At 47.1% G+C, this 20,034-nt stretch overlaps 1 protein-coding gene across 8 annotated transcripts in view; it reads left to right on the top strand.

Moving 5' to 3' along the window:
- Window positions 1-20,034, top strand: part of MEGF11 (multiple EGF like domains 11) — a 416,852-nt gene that overhangs the window by 290,378 nt on the left and 106,440 nt on the right. For all 8 annotated transcript variants that reach the window (XM_090028981.1, XM_090028982.1, XM_090028984.1 and 5 more), the window contains one exon: window positions 9,465-9,677. In XM_090028981.1, the coding sequence (XP_089885107.1) occupies window positions 9,465-9,677 (213 nt within the window). The remainder of the gene's footprint in view (window positions 1-9,464; window positions 9,678-20,034) is intronic.

The following is a 20,034-nucleotide window of genomic DNA, read 5'->3' on the forward strand; positions in this document are numbered from 1 at the left end:
ACCAGTTCAGGAGGTTTCCTTCTGCTCTGTTGCAACCATCATTGAAATCAGACAGTTTCCTTGTAATCAGGTACAGGCAGAAATGACATTTTTTGCCCGATCTGACCCCTGGAAGCACTGTACAGCTGTAACCAAACACAGTTTTAAAGCAGAATGCTTTAAAAGAGCCCAATCCTGTGACAGTCTGAACCCTCATTTGCATAGGGGTTTAAATGAAGACGCTCCAAAATGGAGCACCTTCAGTAACTTGTGTCTTCACATGCTGGGAGCAGGGCTGAGCTGATGCAGCTGAGCCCTGCTCCCAGCATTGTCTTCAGAGTGGGAGCAGGGAAAGGGAATGGAGGGAATTCAGTCTGAGTTTTTTTCAGCTGATGCTGAAGGGTGGGGTGGGTGGAGTGGATCCCCCTGAGGTGGCGGGGGGGCTTCAATCCATCCACCTCACCCTCCAACATGAGCCAGGTAACATCCAGAACAAGGTTCCTCTTTCCCTCGTCCCATGCTGAGAACAGTGCTGGGGCTGAGAGGGTAGAGGAGCATTGCTAGGGGAGAGCGGCTACAGGCTTGCAGCCACTTTAAACAGCAGCTGGATTCCCAGCCCCCGGGACCCAACTGCGAACATCTGTTGGGTCTTGGATATCATTGCAACTCATGGTGCTTCCTGCGAAGTGCCACCAGTTGCAATGGGGAGCTGCTCTTCAGTTGGCATCTCAACTGACAGCAGTATTTTTCCCAGAATGATTTCGGATCCAGTAAAGGAGAAGATGGAACGTAGAACTAGAAATCCAGTGCACTACAGTCGTTGCGAACCAGCAAGAGAGGTCTGTCCAAGGGGTTCCTCAAAAACATCCGCTCCAGCCTCTCCAACACATCACAGCCACAAGGCACCCAATAACTGCCCATGGCTGACTGAGGGTGCCACAGGAAGAGAGCAGGAGAGACTAGGGTGCTGTGGGCCCCTGGAACAGCTGGTACTTGTTCAGTTTCATAGTTTCATAGTTTGTAGGGTCGGAAGGGACCTGAGCAGAGCATCTAGTCCGACCCCCTGCCATGGCAGGAAAGAGTACTAGGGTCAAATGACCCCAGCTAGATGTTCATCTAACCTCCTCTTGAACAACCCCAGGGTAGGAGCCAGCACCACTTCTCTTGGAAGCTGGTTCCAGACCCTAGCCACCCTGACTGTGAAGTAGCGCCTTCTGATATCTAGCCTACACCTACCCTCTGCCAGCTTGTGACCGTTATTCCTGGTCACTCCTGGCTGTGCTCAGGGGAACAGGGACTTCCCCAATGCCTGCTGATCCCCCCTGACTAGTTTGTAACAGGCCACAAGATCCCCCCTCAGCCTTCTCTTTTGGAGGCTGAACAGGTTCAGGTCCTGCAGCCTGTCCTCATAGGGCCTGCCCTGCTGCCCCCTGATCATACAAGTGGCCTTCCTCTGGACCCTCTCGATGCCGTCGACATCCCTCTTCAAGTGCAGCGCCCAGAACTGGACACAGTACTCCAGCTGCGGCCTGACCAGTGCTGCATAGAGGGGGAGTATCACCTCCTTGGACCTGCTCGAGATGCATCTGTGGTTGCAGGACAAGGTGCGGTTGGCCTTCCTGACTGCCTCCCCACACTGCCGGCCCATGTTCATCTTGGAGTCAATGATCACTCCCAGATCCCTTTCCGCCTCCATGCTGGTGAGAGGGGAGTTCCCCAACCTGTAGGTATGGTGCCGGTTGTTCCCCCCGACGTGCATCACCTTGCACTTGTCTGTGTTGAAACCCATCCTATTCTCATCCGCCCACCCTTGTAACCTGTCTAGGTCTGATTGTAGCCTGTTGCATCCTTCCAGTGTGCCCACGTCCCCCCACATCTTAGTGTCATCAGCAAATTTGAACAGGGTGTTTTTTACCCCCTCATCCAAATCACTGATGAAGATGTTGAACAGTGCGGGCCCGAGGACCGAGCCCTGGGGGACCCCACTGCCCACGTCCTTCCAGGTTGAGAAGGACCCATCCACTACCACCCTCTGGGTGCGGCCCTCCAGCCAATTGGTGACCCATTTGACTGTGTGAGTGTCTACACCACAGCCCCCCAGTTTCTTAATGAGAACGGGGTGAGAGACAGTGTCAAAAGCCTTCCGGAAGTCCAGGAAGACCATACCCACTGCTACCCCTGCATCTAATGATCTGGTGATCTGATCGTAAAAGGCCACCAGGTTGGTCTGACAGGACCTGCCACTGATGAACCCATGTTGGTTGCCCCTAAGCATGCAGTCCTCTGCTGGCCCCTCCTGGATGTGTGCTAGAATAATTTTTTCGAACAGCTTGCCTAGGATCGAGGTGAGACTAACCGGCCTATAGTTTTCCGGGTCTTCCTTCCTGCCTTTTTTGAAGATGGGGACCACATTGGCCCTCTTCCAGTCCTCCGGTACCTCACCAGAGCACCACGAGTGCTCGTAAAGTTGTGCCAGGGGACTTGCAATGACCTCGGCCAGCTCCTTTAAAACTCTAGGGTGGAGATCATCCGGGCCGGCTGACTTGAATACATCCAACCGCTCCAGAAGCTCCCTAACTAAATCCTCGCTAACCCGTGGCCCAGGTGTGCCTCCCCCGGGGCCCGAGGGGTGCCCAGCAGGGAGGTGGCTGTTCTGGTCCCTACTTAGGAAGACGGAGGCAAAGAAATCGTTAAACATGTTAGCTTTGCCGTCTGGTGTGACAACCATGTTACCCATGTCATCCAGGGCCCCACATTACCCAGGACCTTCTTTTTACCCCCTACATATTTAAAAAAAGTCTTCTTATTGTCCTTAATCTGGGAAGCCAGTCCCAGTCCCGTCTCTGCCTTGGCCTTCCTAACTGCCCCCCTACATCCCCAGGCAACTACAGAATAGCCCTCCCTGGTGATGACCCTGTCTTTCCACTGGGTATAAGCCTCCTTTTTAGCAAGGAGACCTTCCCGGATTCTTTTGGTGAGCCACAGAGGCTTGTGTGCTCTCCTGCTCCCTTTGATCCCCGTTGGGATTACCTTCCTTTGGGCTTGGAGGATTGTCTCCTTAAGGAGCAACCACTCTCCTTGGACACCTGGCTCCCCGCCCCCCCCGGGACCTCAGCGCTTCTCCAACTATCCTCCTTAGCTCAGTGAAGTCTGCCCTCCTAAAATCCAGGGCCGCTGTCTTACTGCATGCCTTTGCCACCTTGCGCTGGATGGTGAATCCCAGCAGGCGATGATCACTGTCGCCCAGGTGGTTGAGCATCCACAGCCCCCGCACCAGGTCGTCACCCGTGGCCAGCACCAGGTCCAACAAGGCATCCCCCCTGGTAGGGCTGTGCACCTCCTGGGTTAGACGGAGGTCCTGCACTCTGGCCAAGAACCGACGTGAGTGGTCAGACCTGGCTGACTGCTCTTCCCAGCAGATGTCCGGGAAGTTCAGGTCCCCCGTGACTACCACATCCTTAGCCTTCACTACCTCTGTGAGCTGACCCAAGAATTCCTGGTCAAGCTCTTCTCCCTGGTTGGGAAGTCTGCAGTAGACTCCCACCGTGAAGTCCCTTTCACCTTGACTGCCTTGTACTCTAACCCAAAGCACTTCAGAGTGCCCCTCCCCTGGCTCCTTGCTTATTAATGAGGATGTGTATTCCTCCTTAATATAGAGTGCCACATCCCCACCTCTCTTTCCTATCCTGTCCCTCCTGTACAGCCTATAGCCCTTGACACTGACCGCCCAATCATGCGTTTCATCCCACCACGTTTCCGTAATCCCCACTATGTCCAGGCTGGTGTCAGCCAGCAGGAGGGTGAGTTCCTCCTGCTTGTTGCCCATACTACGAGCATTTGTGTAGAGGTATTTGAGGCCTCCTGTGGGTGTGTGTGCTGACCCCCTAGTCCCAGCGTTACCCTGGCCCCTCTCTCTTACCTGTTTGATTGCTTCTCTCATCGGTCTGGGCTGGGCTGTAGTTGTGGGTGCTGTTTGGTCTGGCAGTCTGATATATCCTCCGCCCGCATCTTCCCCTTCCCCCGACGAGCCTAGTTCAAAGCCTGCCGGAAGAGGTCCGCCAACCTAGAAGAGAACACACGCTTACCTTTAGGGGAAAGGTGGAGCCTGTCCCACCCCAGCATGTCTCTCGTCGTGATGTGCCGGTCGTGGCTGAGGAAGCCAAAGCCCTCCTCGAAGCACCATTCCTGTAGCCGCCAGTTGGTCTCTGCGATGTTCGTTTCATGTCGTCTGCCTCGTCCACTCACTGGGAGGATAGAAGAGAAAACCACCTGTGCGCCCATCTCCTGCAGCACGCACCCCAGAGCGTGGTAGTTATTGTGAGGGGTTCCATTTTGAAGAGAAACCTGTGTTATTATAGCTGCCTCGTGGACAGGGCAGGCAGTTGGGATCCCTGAGACACAACTCAGTGCCACTTCAGTGCTGGAAACCCTCTAAACTGTCACATATGGCAGTTTTCACCTTGTTTCCTGTCTGGAGATGGCTGTCAAAGCACTGAGGGGTGGCTTCAGCTTAACACCCAGTCATGGAGACTGGGCTGAAATTGCAGGCTCTCTGCATTCCTGGCCATGGCCAAGGGCTGGCCTCTTGCGCCCAGGAAACCTCTGGCTCGGTCCACTCGTTTATGTGTTGCAGGCTGAGATCACTTTGTAGCTGTGGGAGAACCCACTGGGTTAGAGCTGCTGTTAGCTCCCAGCCAGCAGCCTACAGCCAAACCAGTTCTTTTGCTCTGCTGCCAAAGCAGCCATGAGGGATGGCATGCAGCAGAGGACCTGGCTCACCTACAGGAGTCTGGCAGGAAGGAGGAGAAAGAAAGGAAGCTGCCCCCTCTCACCCTGCAGCTCATGCACTAGCGACAGCAGGAAGAGAAACAGTCCTGGGGGACTAGGGAGAGGACAGGGCAAGCAAAGGGCACTGAAGTGAGGGATCCAGCCTCCCTTGTTCTTAGCCCCGGAGCTGCCTTGGTGGGGGGAACCCCCCGGGAAAGGAGACGGCAGGAGGAGAGATGCCCACAGGGAGCTCTGTAGAGAGGTGAGCAGTGCAGCACACGGTGGGGAGAATGGCAAAGTGCACAGGCCTCATGGGGTAGAGATGGAAGGGATGTGGTCCCTCAAAGGGGGAGAGTTTACAGAGGAGAGAGAGACGGAAAGAAAAATAGGGGATGACTGGGAGAGGTGATGGAAAGAAGGGGGATATGTAGGGGGATGTATGTGGGACCTGATCCAAGCCAAACCGTGAGGAGCAAGTAGCTCCATTGGTACTACTCACCTAGTGATGGGCTGGGGCTGTGAGGAGCAAAGGAGGCATCAGGGATAGGGAATGGGATCATGATAGGATGAGGGTTTCCCAACGGGCCACACAGACCAGGAAGAACATGAGATCAAAAGGGAATTGAGCTGCGGTAAAGGCTGATATGCACCGAGCCCTGTCTCGTCTTCTCTGACCGCTGGTCTCAACCTGGAGACCTACCTTCTCTTAGTGGAAATGGTCATAGCTGTTTAAATGGACACCAGAGAGTTTATGAGGAGCCCAGAGGATCGACTTACCAGCTTTAAAGGACAAAGGTGAAATATGGGCCCCATTAAGCCAGTGTGACTTTTGCCATTGACTTCACCATGGTGGGGGAGGGGTGCAGCAGGCTATCAACTGTAACGATTTGTTCTTAGGACGAGTACATTTCTTTACCTATTGTTAACCACAGATAGTTAATAGTAAATCTCCCATTGATTTCCATGACAGCAGAAACAGGCACAAGATTTAAAAAGTCCAGATTGCTTTCCCTGCTATTGCTGTGCCTTTCATTCAGCTTGGACAAAGGGGAAGGTTAGCTGGGCTCATTTTGGAGTACGGTCTGTTTTGCTGTCTGGGTCTCGAGCATTATCTCAATGCTGCAAATATAAATTACAGCCAGAGTCAGCGGAATGCTATTTCCAAACAAAACTATGCTTTCTTTGACATTTAAAAAAATATCAGCATACTCTGCTATTAATAATGGGTTGTGTTAAAAAAAAAAAAAAATAGTAACATACCCTTATTATCTGTCGGTATCCATTTTTAATTGCCAGTAAATATCTTGACAAACCTGCAGGCTCTGGTCCTGCAAGAGAGATAGTGACATCTATTTAGATAAATATTTGCGCAAGTAGTATATTCACAAAGACCCGTGGAAGTATAATTGTCACTTTTTGTTCACTACCTGCTTGCTGGGAAGTGCCACAGCATGACATATCTGCAGTAAATTGACAAGCGCTGTTGATAGCTCCCGATAGCTTTGTGCTGAACTAAAATGCCTTCAGCTCCCATGTAAATGTAGGCATTGTAAATTCTTTGAATGGAATAATAGTAACTGTGCACCTGGAAGCTGGGGGGAAAGGTATGAAAATTCTCGGTCTGACAAGAAAAGCGAGTGTACTGTTTCAGCTGGGTTTTCCGTCTTGCCAGCAAGCCTAGACATTGACTCTTAATAGGGTAAATACAACATTTGTTATGATAAAATAAGCAGACCTAGTCTCTAGCTTTTTCATTTGTATAAATATTTCATAGCTATGAAAACAGTGATACCCACAGTTTTAAAGTGTACTTGGGATGGCATGCAATTTTCATCTATTGTACAAAAATATGTTCAGTATAAAGAAAATGGTGACAACATTATTCTTCTATGAAAAGCATTCCTGGAAATAATGTAGGTGCATGTAATATGTTCATCTCTTAAACAGGCTGTCTTATGTTTAATATTTTGTGAAATTGCTTCCATTAATTCTACAGGTGACAGCCGTATTATCCTATCTCAACCCAAATAATTGTAGTACATATTAAAGTTCAGTGGATATTATAATCCAAGTCTCCCCAGATAGGCAGAAAGCAATGTAAATTAAACAAGAAACATATCTAGGGCGTAGCAGCTCATTTTGTAATTTAATTGAACAATGTATCTGGTTGTTAATGGTGTTATGGACACATTAGATTGATATGTTGCGAAGGAAGGATGTTTAAGTAGAAAGCTAATTCCTGCTGTGATTATTCTTATGTTCCAGAGGAGTCGTTATTAGTATTCTTTGTATAAAATTCATTAGCAGTAGCTGCTTGATCTCCAAATAAATAAGTTGGTTAAATTGTTAGTAGAAAAAAAGGCTAATTATGTAAATGGATTAGGTCGTCAATATTTCATTTCCAGATGCTTTTTCCCCTGCTATGTAATGCTTCATCTTCTATAAATATAGAATGATATAGTGCACTATTGACTAAGTATTCATCTTGTTGAGTACAGTACTCTCCTGCTAACTAGTAGAGCTGCATGTGGTAATGGAGACATAAGATATCTTAATATGTTCTTCATTGCATTTCATTTGCTTTAAGTGTTTCAGTTGCTTTTTTTTAAGTTCCTTGTTGGCTATTGCATTTGCAGTTGGACCACTGAGGATAGCAGGGCTAGGACCCAATGCCATGCTCGGAGTGACTCTTTGGGCTCATTCAGTGCCATTTCTGACATGCTTCTCTGTCTTTGGATCCCCAGTGAACTCCTGAACTTGAATTATGCAACTGGCAGCCATGCTGATGTTCGCTGCAATTAAGTCACTAGCTTATGCCTTTGACTTTATTTATTTATTTTGGGGGGAAACGTATTCATCTGAGGCTGCAACAGTAATTTCTCCTCTTATGTACTGAGCATTTTCCTTGCAATTCACCAGGCTTGCATTGCACATTAATCTTTTATTACTGAGCATCGTACTAACTCTCACCTGCCAGCTGTGAAATGACCTGCAAAAAGACATTTAACAGTTGGTTCTATCAGCTGCATTTACAGTATACACTTTAATCAATGTGTGGGATTAAATTAATGCTGATAGGCCATTTCCAATATCTGGTAGCTAGGAGATAAGGGTGTTTTTTTTATTTTGAACTGGAAAAGCATAGCTGTTCTCCGTGGTGGATCATGTAAACTGAGGTAGTGACACCTGGCAGGATTTGGAAGCTGGTGAATTGCGCAGCAGTTCCATTCTTTGGGACTTTAGTTGGCCTCTTCCACTGGGAGATACTCCAATCACTTAGGGCGTGTGTAGACCAAATGGGGGCCCTAAATTGATGCAGGAGGTTTTTAAAAACACTGCTTCAATTTAGGGCCTATTAAACCCCCGTGTCGTGCACACACCCGAGTTACCTGCCTCTCTGGCGGCAGGGAGAGAAAGGTGAGCTGCCAGTGGGACGAGTGGTGCCTGGGCTGTGGGGGGTGGGGGGTGCTTTCCTCCGCAGCAGTGGCAGCCCCCACTCAGGCAGCACCCACCCGCAGACACTTGGCTCCAGCTGTCCCTGGGGGCAGCTGTGGAGGGAAGCACTGGGCCCTGCGCAGCTCAGGCAGGCAGGCAGGCTCAAGGGGGGAAAAAAGATCGTGCTTGCTGCTTTTTTTTAACCCTCTCTTGGGTGGAGCCTGCCTTCCTGGGCTGCTGCCAGGCTGCCTGCATGGGCTTCCTGCAGAGCCCCTGAGCTGCACGAAGCCCAGTGCTTCGCTCCACAGCTGTAGGGCAACAAACTAAAACTCCTTGGAGTTTTTGTGCATTAGACCACCAAATTTGCTACAGTGGCTGTAGTTAATGAGCAATATGCCACCAATGTGCGCAAACACTGACACCATTAAAGCAGTGCAAAAGGATTTTAGCCCACCCTAAAGTGTCATGCACATATGCCTGTTGTTTCGTCTACACACAGCCTTAAACTGCTTTTACAGAAAAAGGGAATGAAGCATTTGGAATATATTTCACCAAGAGTGCAGTCAAGAGGGGAATATTTTAAATATTGTGATTAAGATGTGGTGAAAAAAAATCTGTTTCCCATTCCATTTGTCTGTGTATGATAGATGTTTGTAGTTCTGGAGACAGAAGTACACAAATCGGGGTAGAAACTACCTATCCTAAGATTTTGTAATGGTGACCATCAGTCCAGTAATAAAAGGACAGTTTTGCATTTACCCAGAATGTATGGAATGAGACAGGGAGCCAGTTTTCCTACTGGCATAAAACAGATGCAACTATAGCATTAAGGGAAAGAAAAATCATTCTTTGTCACAGATCATCTTATTTAATATTGTTTAATTGCATGCAGTTCTCTTTTAACCACCATAAGGAAGGGTATTCATCTAAGGTCCTTCTACAATGAGGCAAAAAGTAATCTGAACAAGTGTGTTTCAAAATACATATGTGAAATTATTTAGGGAGTGACACTGCATTCGTTTTGTTAATTAATATAATATTGATTAATGGAAATATTGCAAGATGTAATTGGACAGAGATTAATACACTTTGGGTTAACAGAAATGTACATGCCTAAGATAACACATCACCTTCATGATTTCATCAGTTTGGTACATTACTTAAATAAATGACCTATGATTTTATGCTTAATACATCAGCAAAAACATTCCCAGGAAAAGTCATAAACTGACTAGACTATATTTAGCATTTGACTTCATTGTGCCTCCCATATTTCTTTGCAGGTGTCAGGAGGAATGTCCCGTCGGCATGTATGGCTTTCAGTGCACTCAAAAATGCAACTGTCAAAATGGGGCAAAGTGTTACCATATAAATGGAGCATGTATGTGTGACCCTGGATTTAGAGGGATTCATTGCCAGGAAAGGATGTGTCCAGAAGGGCTTTATGGCCTGAAATGCAGCAAGAAATGTCCTTGTCACATAACCAACACTCTCAGGTAAGTACATCATATTTTATACCAGTAGAGGAACTAGTACACACAAGTAAAAACTACAGGGAAAATTTGCATATGAGCCCACCCCTTTCTCCTTGTAATTTTAATTAAGGCCTAGTCCATCTCCTTTGAATTATTGCCTTTCATTTAAATGATGATAGGGTTGGAACCAATTCAGCAAACTACTTCAGTATGTATCTAAGTTTAAACATGTGAGTAATTCCATTGAAGTCTTGCATACACACACACACCTATGGCCTGGCCCTATAACCTTTACTCAAGTAAGCAAGAATTGCTCTCAGAAAAGGGTCATAATATGAGGCCTTGTATATACATACCTAACACTTATGACCTTCATGGCATGTGACAAAGTAGGCGTCACCTACTAAAACTCATGGCCCTCTGAAGGAATCAGTCAGTCTCTAAGGTGCCACCCTGATCTCTGCCTGACTTCAAACTAACGTGGCATACTACTTCTCTCTACCCCTTACAGTAGTCATTTCACTTTTAGATGATTTCAAAAAACAGATATAGTCTTGTTTAAAAAACAGTTACCGACTAAAGTTAAAAAACATGGATGTATTACTAGCCTCCATCTCTCTGAATCTTTTTTACGACATGGAATTTCATGTTGAATCTATGGACTTCAAGCAGACTTTCAAAATGAAACCTAATTTGCCTCAGTTTATGTCTCCTGGCAAATTACCTTGTTGAAAACACTTGAGGCAGATGTATAAATAGACTGAAATCAATATCCCCAAGTCAGTATACAGCTCTGCAATGAAGTCAACATTGTCAAAATAGACATATCTCCTCTTCTCGTAGGGGCCTATTTTTGCTCTTCATTCAGTATGTGCATGCGTAAAATATTCAGGAAAATAAATATCAGGGAAGTGTACCTAAAATGGAATAAGCCTCACTGGAAAGGTCAGATCTCAATGTTTTATTCCCTTTTGCTTCTTTCAGGAACCAATCTGGCAAGGTTCCAGTCACTGGGGGCTAGATCCACAAAAGGGTAGGCTCCATTTAGGCACCGAAGGGTGTGGACACACAAGCGACATGATGCTTGTATTAAAGGGAATTATTTAACTGAATCCCAGAACGTTTGCCCACCTCAAAACCTCAAAGCAAAGTCAATTGCATTCATTTCAAACAAAGAGATAAAAGGAAGTGGGGCTTTGCTGCATGTGAGCTGCCTGGGGGTGCAAGTAGGAGGCTTAGCCCATAATGGAAGAGGTAAGTTACCATGAGTTAGCTTCCATGGATTGTGGAGTGAGTGAGTGCACACCGGCAGTACCACAGAGCAGCGCCTTTTCATCCTGCAGTAAACTGTAAATCTATCCAGATGTGCAATCCTCAGTACTGCTGCACAAACCCTGCTCACGCCTAAGTTTTCACGTTATAAAATTCCCCTGAAGCCTAAAATTCTGCTTTTTCATGTGCCCAAAATCTGTTTTGACAGGACTGAGTGGCTCAGTTGCCAGTCTCTCAGCTCAATCCCATCACTCTCCCCAAAGTAGGTGCATGCATGAGCTCTGAGCACAGCCTAACACATGCCTACAGGATGTGGCTCTGCCCAAAACCCAGTGGCAGTAAGCATGGTCTTTCAAAATGATTTGGCAGCCACAGGCAAAGGAGGAAAAGGGCTGACGGAGGTGCCCCCCTTTCTGCAGTAGAGGCAGTTCACCCAAGATGTAGGAGTCCCAGGTTCAAGTCCCTCCTCTGCTTGAGGGGATTCAAGCCCTCATCTCCCCCTACCAGGCAATAAGTAATTGTGTTCTGCAGAAGGGAGTTAAAAACTCACCAGGCCAGAGGTGAAAAGAGAACAAGAAGGTGACTCTCCAGCCTAGAGGCTGCAGGGGCAGGGGCTGAGTTCCAGTCCTTGCTCCAAGGATTGCAAATGTCTTTGATCCACTGACTGTCTAACGTGCGGTACCCACAGTGCCCTCTAAGCAGGGACTCTTTTCCCTCCCTTGTACCAAAGAAATGTTTCGTTATTCCAAGCCAAGTGGAACAGCCCCAGCAGGGAGGAGCTTAGAGCATGATCGCTCCCTTCTCCCAAATAGGAGTGGAAGATGTGGGTTTGAACCCTCATCAGTGGTGGAGAGACATGGATCTGTGTCTCCCATTTCCTGGGCAATTGCTCTGACCACCAGGCTCTTGCACCATCAGCATCTCCCCTTCCTTCAGCTCCTGAGCTGCTTTTGAATGAAAAGACTTAGGCACATACCAGTAGTTGAGGGTTGGCAACTCAATTAGAGAGCAAGATGGCATTTGAATTGCCTTGTCCTCAGCATGTCCCCTCACTCACCGTAGGTGAGGGTTCTCCCGTTCAAAGCCCACATGGGATTAATATGTGGTCCCCAGGTTCCCACAGGGATGCTTGCTGCAGCTTTGGCAGCAGCTGGTGTCTCCAGGCTCCCCTCCCTTCTCCTGCTTCTGGTTCCTGCCCCCACCACAGGGGACAGTGCGGTGCAGCAGGGCACCACACAACCCAGAGGGCTGGGGGAGTCCCCAGCCTGGGGACCTGAGCACCACAGTGCAGTGATGCAGCCAGGGAGCTGGGAGCGTGGGCTAGGGAGCAGCCTAGGTGGTGTTGTGTGCTGGGGGAGCACCCACACAGCATGTTGCCCTTGAAATGTGCACCCCAACCACTTAGAAGTTGGCCAGACCAGCTACAGGTGATTGCCCAGGCAGCACCTGGGAACCCCTTTCTCACACTCCCCACGCATGGCATTGAGAGCTAAGAGACTGTGGACTCCACTCTGGGGCCAAGGCCTTTAAGCAGCTAGGTGCTGTACTGCTCACCACTGCGGTGCCCAAGCCCTGAGCTCCTGTTTGAGGGAAATGCTTGTCACGATCCAGCATTGGGCTCTTCCTTTGTCCCACCAATCTCTTTCTTGCCATTTAACCAAAGACTGCTGTGAGCTGATCCCTTTCAGCTAGGAAATGACAGAGTAGGAGGATGCCGGGGTTCACACTGCTAAATGAAAAGGCTTTTTTCACTCTCCTTCCTGCTCTGATTCCTGTTTTCCTGTCTGTGCCTGTTCAACATTCACAGCTAATCCAGGGTTTCGTAGCCTTCACAGAGAGGTGGGGATAATTGATGCCCAAGCAAATATGCCCTTGATGCGGACATTCTTCAATTTAAACCAGACTAGTGGGGACCTGACTGTCTTGCTGATGATGACAGACCTACCTCGCCTGTCTTGCAGCCTGCTAACATATAAACGCAAGCTGCCCAATTAGGCATGCAAGTGGCACCACTTAATTCCTGCACAAAAAAATACTTCAGGCAAAATCTGCTACTGTGTCTGAGATAGACTCTATCCATCTCAGTCTGGAAAACAAACAGGTGATCTTTCATCTGGAATAGCTGGCTTCAAGTTCCACAGCGAGCGCTAAGATTTCACTTCTCTGAAATTCAGCTCGCTCCAGGAGCTACAGGTGATGATTCTGATGACAGCCAGAGTTATAGGTCTGCTCTCCAGTAACAGTGCTGGATTCTTTCTGCTGCCACATTGCACCATGCCCATGTGGGCATGTTCACCGCTCCATCGCAGCATCACCCAGCAGCCCAGCTTTAGTGGGGCTTTTTTGGCACTTTTATTTCATAGCTGATAGAATCAGCTTTAGCTAAAAGTGACAAAAAGCCCTACTGAAGCACACACAGTCTTTACAGATGCTGCAGAGCCGGGTTGAAGTAACGCACTGCTTCATGTTTTGGGGGGTTTGTTTTTTTTAATGTGTGCAACTGTGGCTCTGTAGGTGCTGAGCATCCTTTAATTTTTTTTGGTGGGTGCATGAGTCAGCACCTATGCGAGCTGGATTGCACACAGGGCCAGGCTCAGCCAGAGACAGCGGCAGCAGTGGTCAGGTTCCCTTCTCCTGCACCTGCTCCCAGGCCAGCAGAGAACACAGGAGGCCGGGCAGGGAGGGGCAATGCACCTGCTGCAGCTGCTATCCCTGCCTGAGCCTGACTCTGCACTGAGCCGAGCCGGAGCAGGCAGGGGTGGCTGGGGAGTTCCCCCAGCTCCTGCCTCCAGGACAGCCAGAGACAGCGGTGGCAGTGGTTGGGGGTTGGAGGGGGGGAAGGGAAAGGGAAGGACTTGCCTCTGAGCATGGAGGGGAAGATGAGGGGAATTCTTACTGTACCACACTGAGGGCTATGCTGCTCCCTGTTTGGGAAGTAGCTTCCAAAGAGCAGCACGGTGCATTTTGGTATGGTGCTACCCGATGCTGCAGTTGAATATTATAGACATAGCCAAAGGTGGGCAGCACCTCTGCAAAGGCTCTCAGCCCCTGGTAGGATGAGGGTCCTGCAGCTCCCCGGTACTTTGTGTGTCCTAATGGAGACTATCACACTCAGCAGCAGAGCTAATACGTGAGCTGAGTTCCACGTTACAGGGTAAGGCTGGAATCTCAATCAGAAGGGGCCTGAGGATAGCTGAGATGCAGAGCAGCAGGCACATGTTCATGACCCGGCTGGATAGCACTTGGCCAGTGGCCTGCTGGCATCATTGGGGCTTCTCTTCTGGGAGAAAAATTAAAGATTTGGCCTTATAGGAAAGAAGAGCTCATTGTGAGGGACTAGAAAGATGTTTTTTTTGAGGGAGTGGGGTGGGTTGAACTGACTAAAAGATCCAGTTTTGAGGGGACAAACTAACATGAACAGTTTGGAGAGGAGGATGACATGCTTTCAGATGGACTCAAAGTGTTAGGGAACCCAGGCATCTTTCAGCTTTCATCCTCTCGTGTTTGCTTACACTGCGTACAGCTGATCCACTCACTCTAGGGTGCTGTCCAGCCAGTGCTTCCTCTTCCATCTCTGCTCCATCAGCTCACTGCCAGCATCCTCTGCTAAGATGGTATCTCACAGTCCTTAATAAATGAGACCAGTCTCTCCAGTGATAAAATCTGTCTTTTACTTGCATCTTATCGTGGCTGTTATGGAACAAAGAGATATCAGGAAGCTGTAGATCTGTAAATGCTCTTTCATTCGTCTGTGGTATTTCAGCCTTCCACTTTTCAATGAATTCGTCAGAGCCCTATGCATTTCTGCACCGAGGAAAGTCAGAGTTGATAGAAAATGACCTTCTTCAAAGACACTCGGTGTTCCAACAGATCTTTTTCCAGATTTTCTACCTGGTCCCACATAGCACAGTTTCCCCTGTTTTATTTTTTATCTTTTCTGGGACCATTGCTTTCCAGTGGCTTTCTGACAGCCACCTAGTTCCAAAAAAAAAAAAAAAAAGCCCATCCATGTCAGTGGCTTGTTGCTTTGATTCTTTAAACATCTGGAATAATATTGTAAATCATCCAAGGGAAGGGGTGGGAGAGGCTGCTGCTTGGGCATATGTTAGCAGTGTCATCTCATTCAGTCCTGTCCTTGGACAGTGAGCTTGAACTGTAGGGCTTTTCCTATGATGGCAGGATGAAGTACAGGGTCAGCTTTTACATAGACTCTTTTGCAGAGACTTTAAAGCCTGAAGAGACTGGTGTGATGATCTACTCCAGCTTCCTGCAGAGCCAAAAACCATCCCCCAGTAACTGCTGCATCAACACACCCTGAAGGCACTTCTGTTGCAGAACAGCTAGATTGTGACTTGGCTACCTAGAGGGGTTACAAGGTAGTAAGAAACCTCTTCTGTTCGGGGTGGCCCCCTTGACACTGGGACCAGATGTGCAGTAGGCAGGGAATGAGTGGAAATTTGGCCTGAGCTCCCCGACTTCCAGAGCACTGGAGCTCTGGGCAGTGGAGCAGCAGTCACTTCCCCCTGGGAGCACAGGGAGAGCAAGGAGAGACCTGGAACTTGTTGAGCTGCAATTCCTCTGCATTGCACAGCGGCTATGCACTGTCTCTTGGAGCTGTGCTGTGGTGGCCACCTGGGAACAGGTGAGACCAACAGAGGGAAACTTTTTTGCCCCACCTGTGAAAAATGTCAGTCCTAATCTCCATGTGATTTGTCCTATAACATTTTCCCTTGAACTACTGTGCACTGCAATGGGCCTGGGAGTCAGGGTAATGGCTGGAATACTAGCACAATGGTCTTGCGAACTCCCACTGTGCCTCATTAAAAGCAGAAGGACATTTCTTAAAGGGCATCTGGGAGGGATAAGGGGCATCAAGAAGAGGGAAAAAAATTACATAATTAATAGGTTTGGGGCTAATGCTCACTATAGCAAAATAATTAGAGCTGGGCATTTTTTCCCCAGCAAACAGTCAGTTGACACAAGAAATCAATTTCAGCTGACAAAAAAAATGAAGCAAGTTTCAGAAAAGTCCAGACATTTGTTTCAACATCTCTAGAACAAAATGTTCTGATACTTTAGTGTCTAAATAGAATTAAATTTAAAAAAGCAGGACTTAAGGTTAAAAAAAAACACCCTAAAACAAATTTAAAAATTCATCTGGAGTCAAGCTGCAATGGGTTTTTTTTGTTTTCCCTGAAAAAAAAAAACACACAAAAATTCTGTTTCAGATCCACCCACCTCATTTCCTTGTTCAGTTTGTTAGTACAATCCTTTATTCACTAAAGCAGTGATTCTGAATCAGGCTGCTCTGGCACTCTGGGGTGCCCTGTGATCCTTTCAAGGGCATTAGGGGTGTCACACAATCTTAGCAGTGTTAGGTGTGCAAATAGGACTCACAAGGTAAACCCAGAGATTTCAGATGGGATCCAGAGTATCCAAAACATTTTTCCCTGTTGTGGGCTTTCCGAGTTGTTTGCAGCTGAAGAATTGCTCTCGTGTTTTTCTGTAGTCAAAAAACAAGTGAAAACTGAGAGATGGCATTTTTCAAAGGGCCTCAGAAGTTTGGGAGTGGCCACTCTAAAAATGTTGGTGGATGAAGCATGGGCACTGGAGCACAGAAGACTCCCAGAACTTCCAGATGACAGTAACAGGCACCGATCAGCATTGATACCACGCCGCGGTTGTGTATGGGAGACAACTTGCAGTTTACATCATCCTTTTTCCCCACGTGGCTCCTTGGCCCTGGCTCCAGAATGCATTTTGGCCCATTCTTTCTTTTCCACGTCTCTTTCTAAATGTGCGGGACCATGTTAAGTTATAACATTTGAAACAACTCCGCTTAGAATACTAAGCAGCACCAAAAATAATGCAAGAGCATAAAGGCCAGTTAGTGTTGCTTTTTCAGTAACAGTAGGAGGCTGAAAAGCAGATGTTAGTAAGTCTGCCTTCTGTGGCTTGTTCAAAGGTCTCACAATCTCTTACCCATCCAGGAGGGGCACTTCTTACATAGGAATGGTTTCTTCATTTCCACTTGGTGGCTGGCAGAGAGAAATTTCTTGCATGTAATCCACCAAGTCTGGCAGGGTCATGTGAATAGGTAATCTTGAAGGATACATTCAAACTGAGAAGGGGGAAACTGTGCCCATCATTCTGACTGAGTGGAATTTATTATTCATTACTTTGAAACTAAAATGTTTAAAATTGAAACTAAAGAGTCTATAAAGTTGTATCATATTGAACTGCTTGGTGCAGGGGGCTGGACCCAATGATCTTGGATTTTAGCAAGGCCTTCAATGTGGTATCTCATCCCGTTCTCATAAATAAATTAAGAGGCTGTGACATAGATGTTTACACGGTCCGGTGGGTGGCAAATTGCTTAGCGGTCGCACCCAGAGAGTGGTAGTAGACGGGTTGGTATTGACCTGGAGGGATGTGGGTAGTGGGGTCCCACAGGGCTCAGTCCTTGGACCTGTGCTCTTCAATATCTTCATCAGTGACTTGGACATGGGTGTGAAGTGTACTCTGTCCACGTTTGCGGACGATACTAAATTGTGGGGTGAAGTGCACACACTGGAGGGTAGGGAACGACTGCAGGCAGACCTGGACGGGTTAGAAAAGTGGGCAGTACACAGTAGGATGGAGTACAACAGGACAAATGCAGAGTGCTGCACCTAAGGTGCAAAAATATCCAGTATGTCTACTGGCTGGGAAGTGACCCTCCCAGCAGCACAGAAGTGGAAAGGGATCTCGGAGCCATAGTGGACTCCAAGATGAACATAAGTCGTCAGTGTGACAAATCGTCAGCAAAGCTAACTGCACTTTATCTTGCATCAGCAGATGTATGACGAATAGGTCCAAGGAGGTGATACTTCCTCTCTATGCGGCATTGCTCAGACCACAGTTGGAGTACTGCATCCAGTTTTGATAGACTTGAGAGGGTCCAGAGGAGGCCACTCATATGGTTAGGCCATTAGGGGCTTACAGGACAAGCCCTGTGAGGAGAGACTGAGGGACCTGGATCTTTTCAGCCTCCACAAGAGAAGGCTGAGAGGTGATCTTGTGGCCATCTACAAATTTATTAGGGGGGGCAGCAAGAGATCGGAGAGGCTCCATTCACCAGGGCGCCTCTTGAGGTAACAAGGAACAATGGTCACAAACTGACAGAGAGCAGATTTAGGCTAGATATCAGGAAAAACTTCTTCACGGTACAGATGGCCAGAATTTGGAATGAGCTTCTAAGGGACATGGTGCTCTTCACTACCTTGAGGGTCTTCAAGAGAAGGCTGGATAAGCATCTGGCTGGGGTCAACTCTTTCCTGCCTAGGCAGGGGTTTGGACTTGATGATCTGTTGAGGTCCCTTCTGACCCTAGCATCTATGAATCTTTGAAACTTCCAAGGTCCCTTCTGGACTTACAATCTATGAACTACTGCTATATGTGGCAAATTAAATGACATATGTGTATATGTCTGTAGCCTGGAAATTTATTGGCGTCTTACAGAATGCAAAAAAGAAGAAGGGAAGGACAAAAGGAGATTCCTAACATACCCTGACACCAGTCATACAACAAGTACTTTATTTACATGCAACTCCATTGACCTTAGAATCCCTGGGGATAGATCACAGGCTCTAGTGCCTCAGTAGTAATATGAATGTGGTAATGATAAACATCCTCATATTTTATGGTGCTATTAACTATATATCTCAATGAAAGAAGGGCAGGCATCATTATCTCCACTTTACTGAAGAAAAAATGGAAATACACAGGGGATAAGTGAGTTGGCCAGAGTTATGTAATAAGTCAGATAGAATCAGAAAGAGATCTCTGGTTCTTTGACTTTCGGTGCAGGGCCTATCTAAATCTCCAGCTCATCCACAAATTGAAGGTGTGCACCAGTGCAACAGGGGTATCAAACATTAATGTGCTAGCTCAGTGCACGGTATTCCCTGTAGGACATTCACCTACTGTTCTTGCTGCCACAGAATGAAAGATGAATACTGTAAACCCTGAGATTTTATTTAGAGTGTTTTTTCCAGTTTTGTGTTAGTGGTTCTCTTTGATAGAACATGAGAGAGAGACCTTTAGAAGCATCTTTAGCAGTACATGTTCCTGGCCTGAGGAAAAAATAATCTGCTCTGATATACTTGGACTTTAGCAGTTGAGGCACGGACATTTTTGCTCCACTGGGAAGCCAGGAGCCATAAACCTCTGTGCAGGGCACAGCCAAGGTCATGGCCCCTCTTCTAGGTTAGTAATGGAAGAGCCAGAGAGCATAAACAGGGCTGCCCCACCCCCTGCTCAGAGCCCTCCGGGATGGATTTTGTTCCTTTGACTCTCTTACAGGTCCTGGAAAAAGGCAGCTTCCCTTTTGGGATGTTATTGTCCTTAATAAATAGCCTGCATCCTATGCAAAAAAGCTGTCCTTTTTGATAAAAGAGCCAGCCTCGACATAGAAATGCTTACTGAGTATGGTATTTTCAATTGAATTGTCATAGACTGATTCCAACTGCCGCGATCATATATTACTTTTGAAAGATTTAATTTAGCCAACAGATGCCGCACTCGCGAAACCTTATAATATGTGCAGTAGGAACAAAAACAGAGAAACCAAAAATCCACTCCAAAAAATATTTCTTTAATGTTTAGCTTTCTGGTCTCATTAGGTAATGATTAATAGATGCAAGGGGAGAAAAAATAAGATTTTATTATTTTCATCTAAATGTTAAGAGGTGCTGTGTGAACAACCATAATTTCAGGGAATGCTTTGTCAGAAGAATTTCATGGGCAGCAGTTTGTTATCCTGATGAATTGTTTTAATTAGTCAGTAAAGCACTATTTATGATGAAACATATGACAGTGGCAACATTTGATAATTCTTAGTCACAACAATATGTGACTAATCTCTTCTACTGATGACTGCATCAAAAATTCTCAGGACCCTGCTTTATGAGGTTACTTTGAAAATTAACATCCAGGATATTAATTTTACAGGTATAAGGAATCTCATTCAATCAAATCCACAAAATAGAGACAGGCTAACAAATAACTATAAAGAAATGATAAACAGAGCTTTTGACGGTGGGAACTAGGAAGGGGACTCATAGTA

Source organism: Crocodylus siamensis, chromosome 15, assembly GCF_052110815.1.
Source record: "Crocodylus siamensis isolate JL-2025a chromosome 15, ASM5211081v1, whole genome shotgun sequence".
In the NCBI taxonomy this organism is placed as follows: domain Eukaryota; kingdom Metazoa; phylum Chordata; order Crocodylia; family Crocodylidae; genus Crocodylus; species Crocodylus siamensis.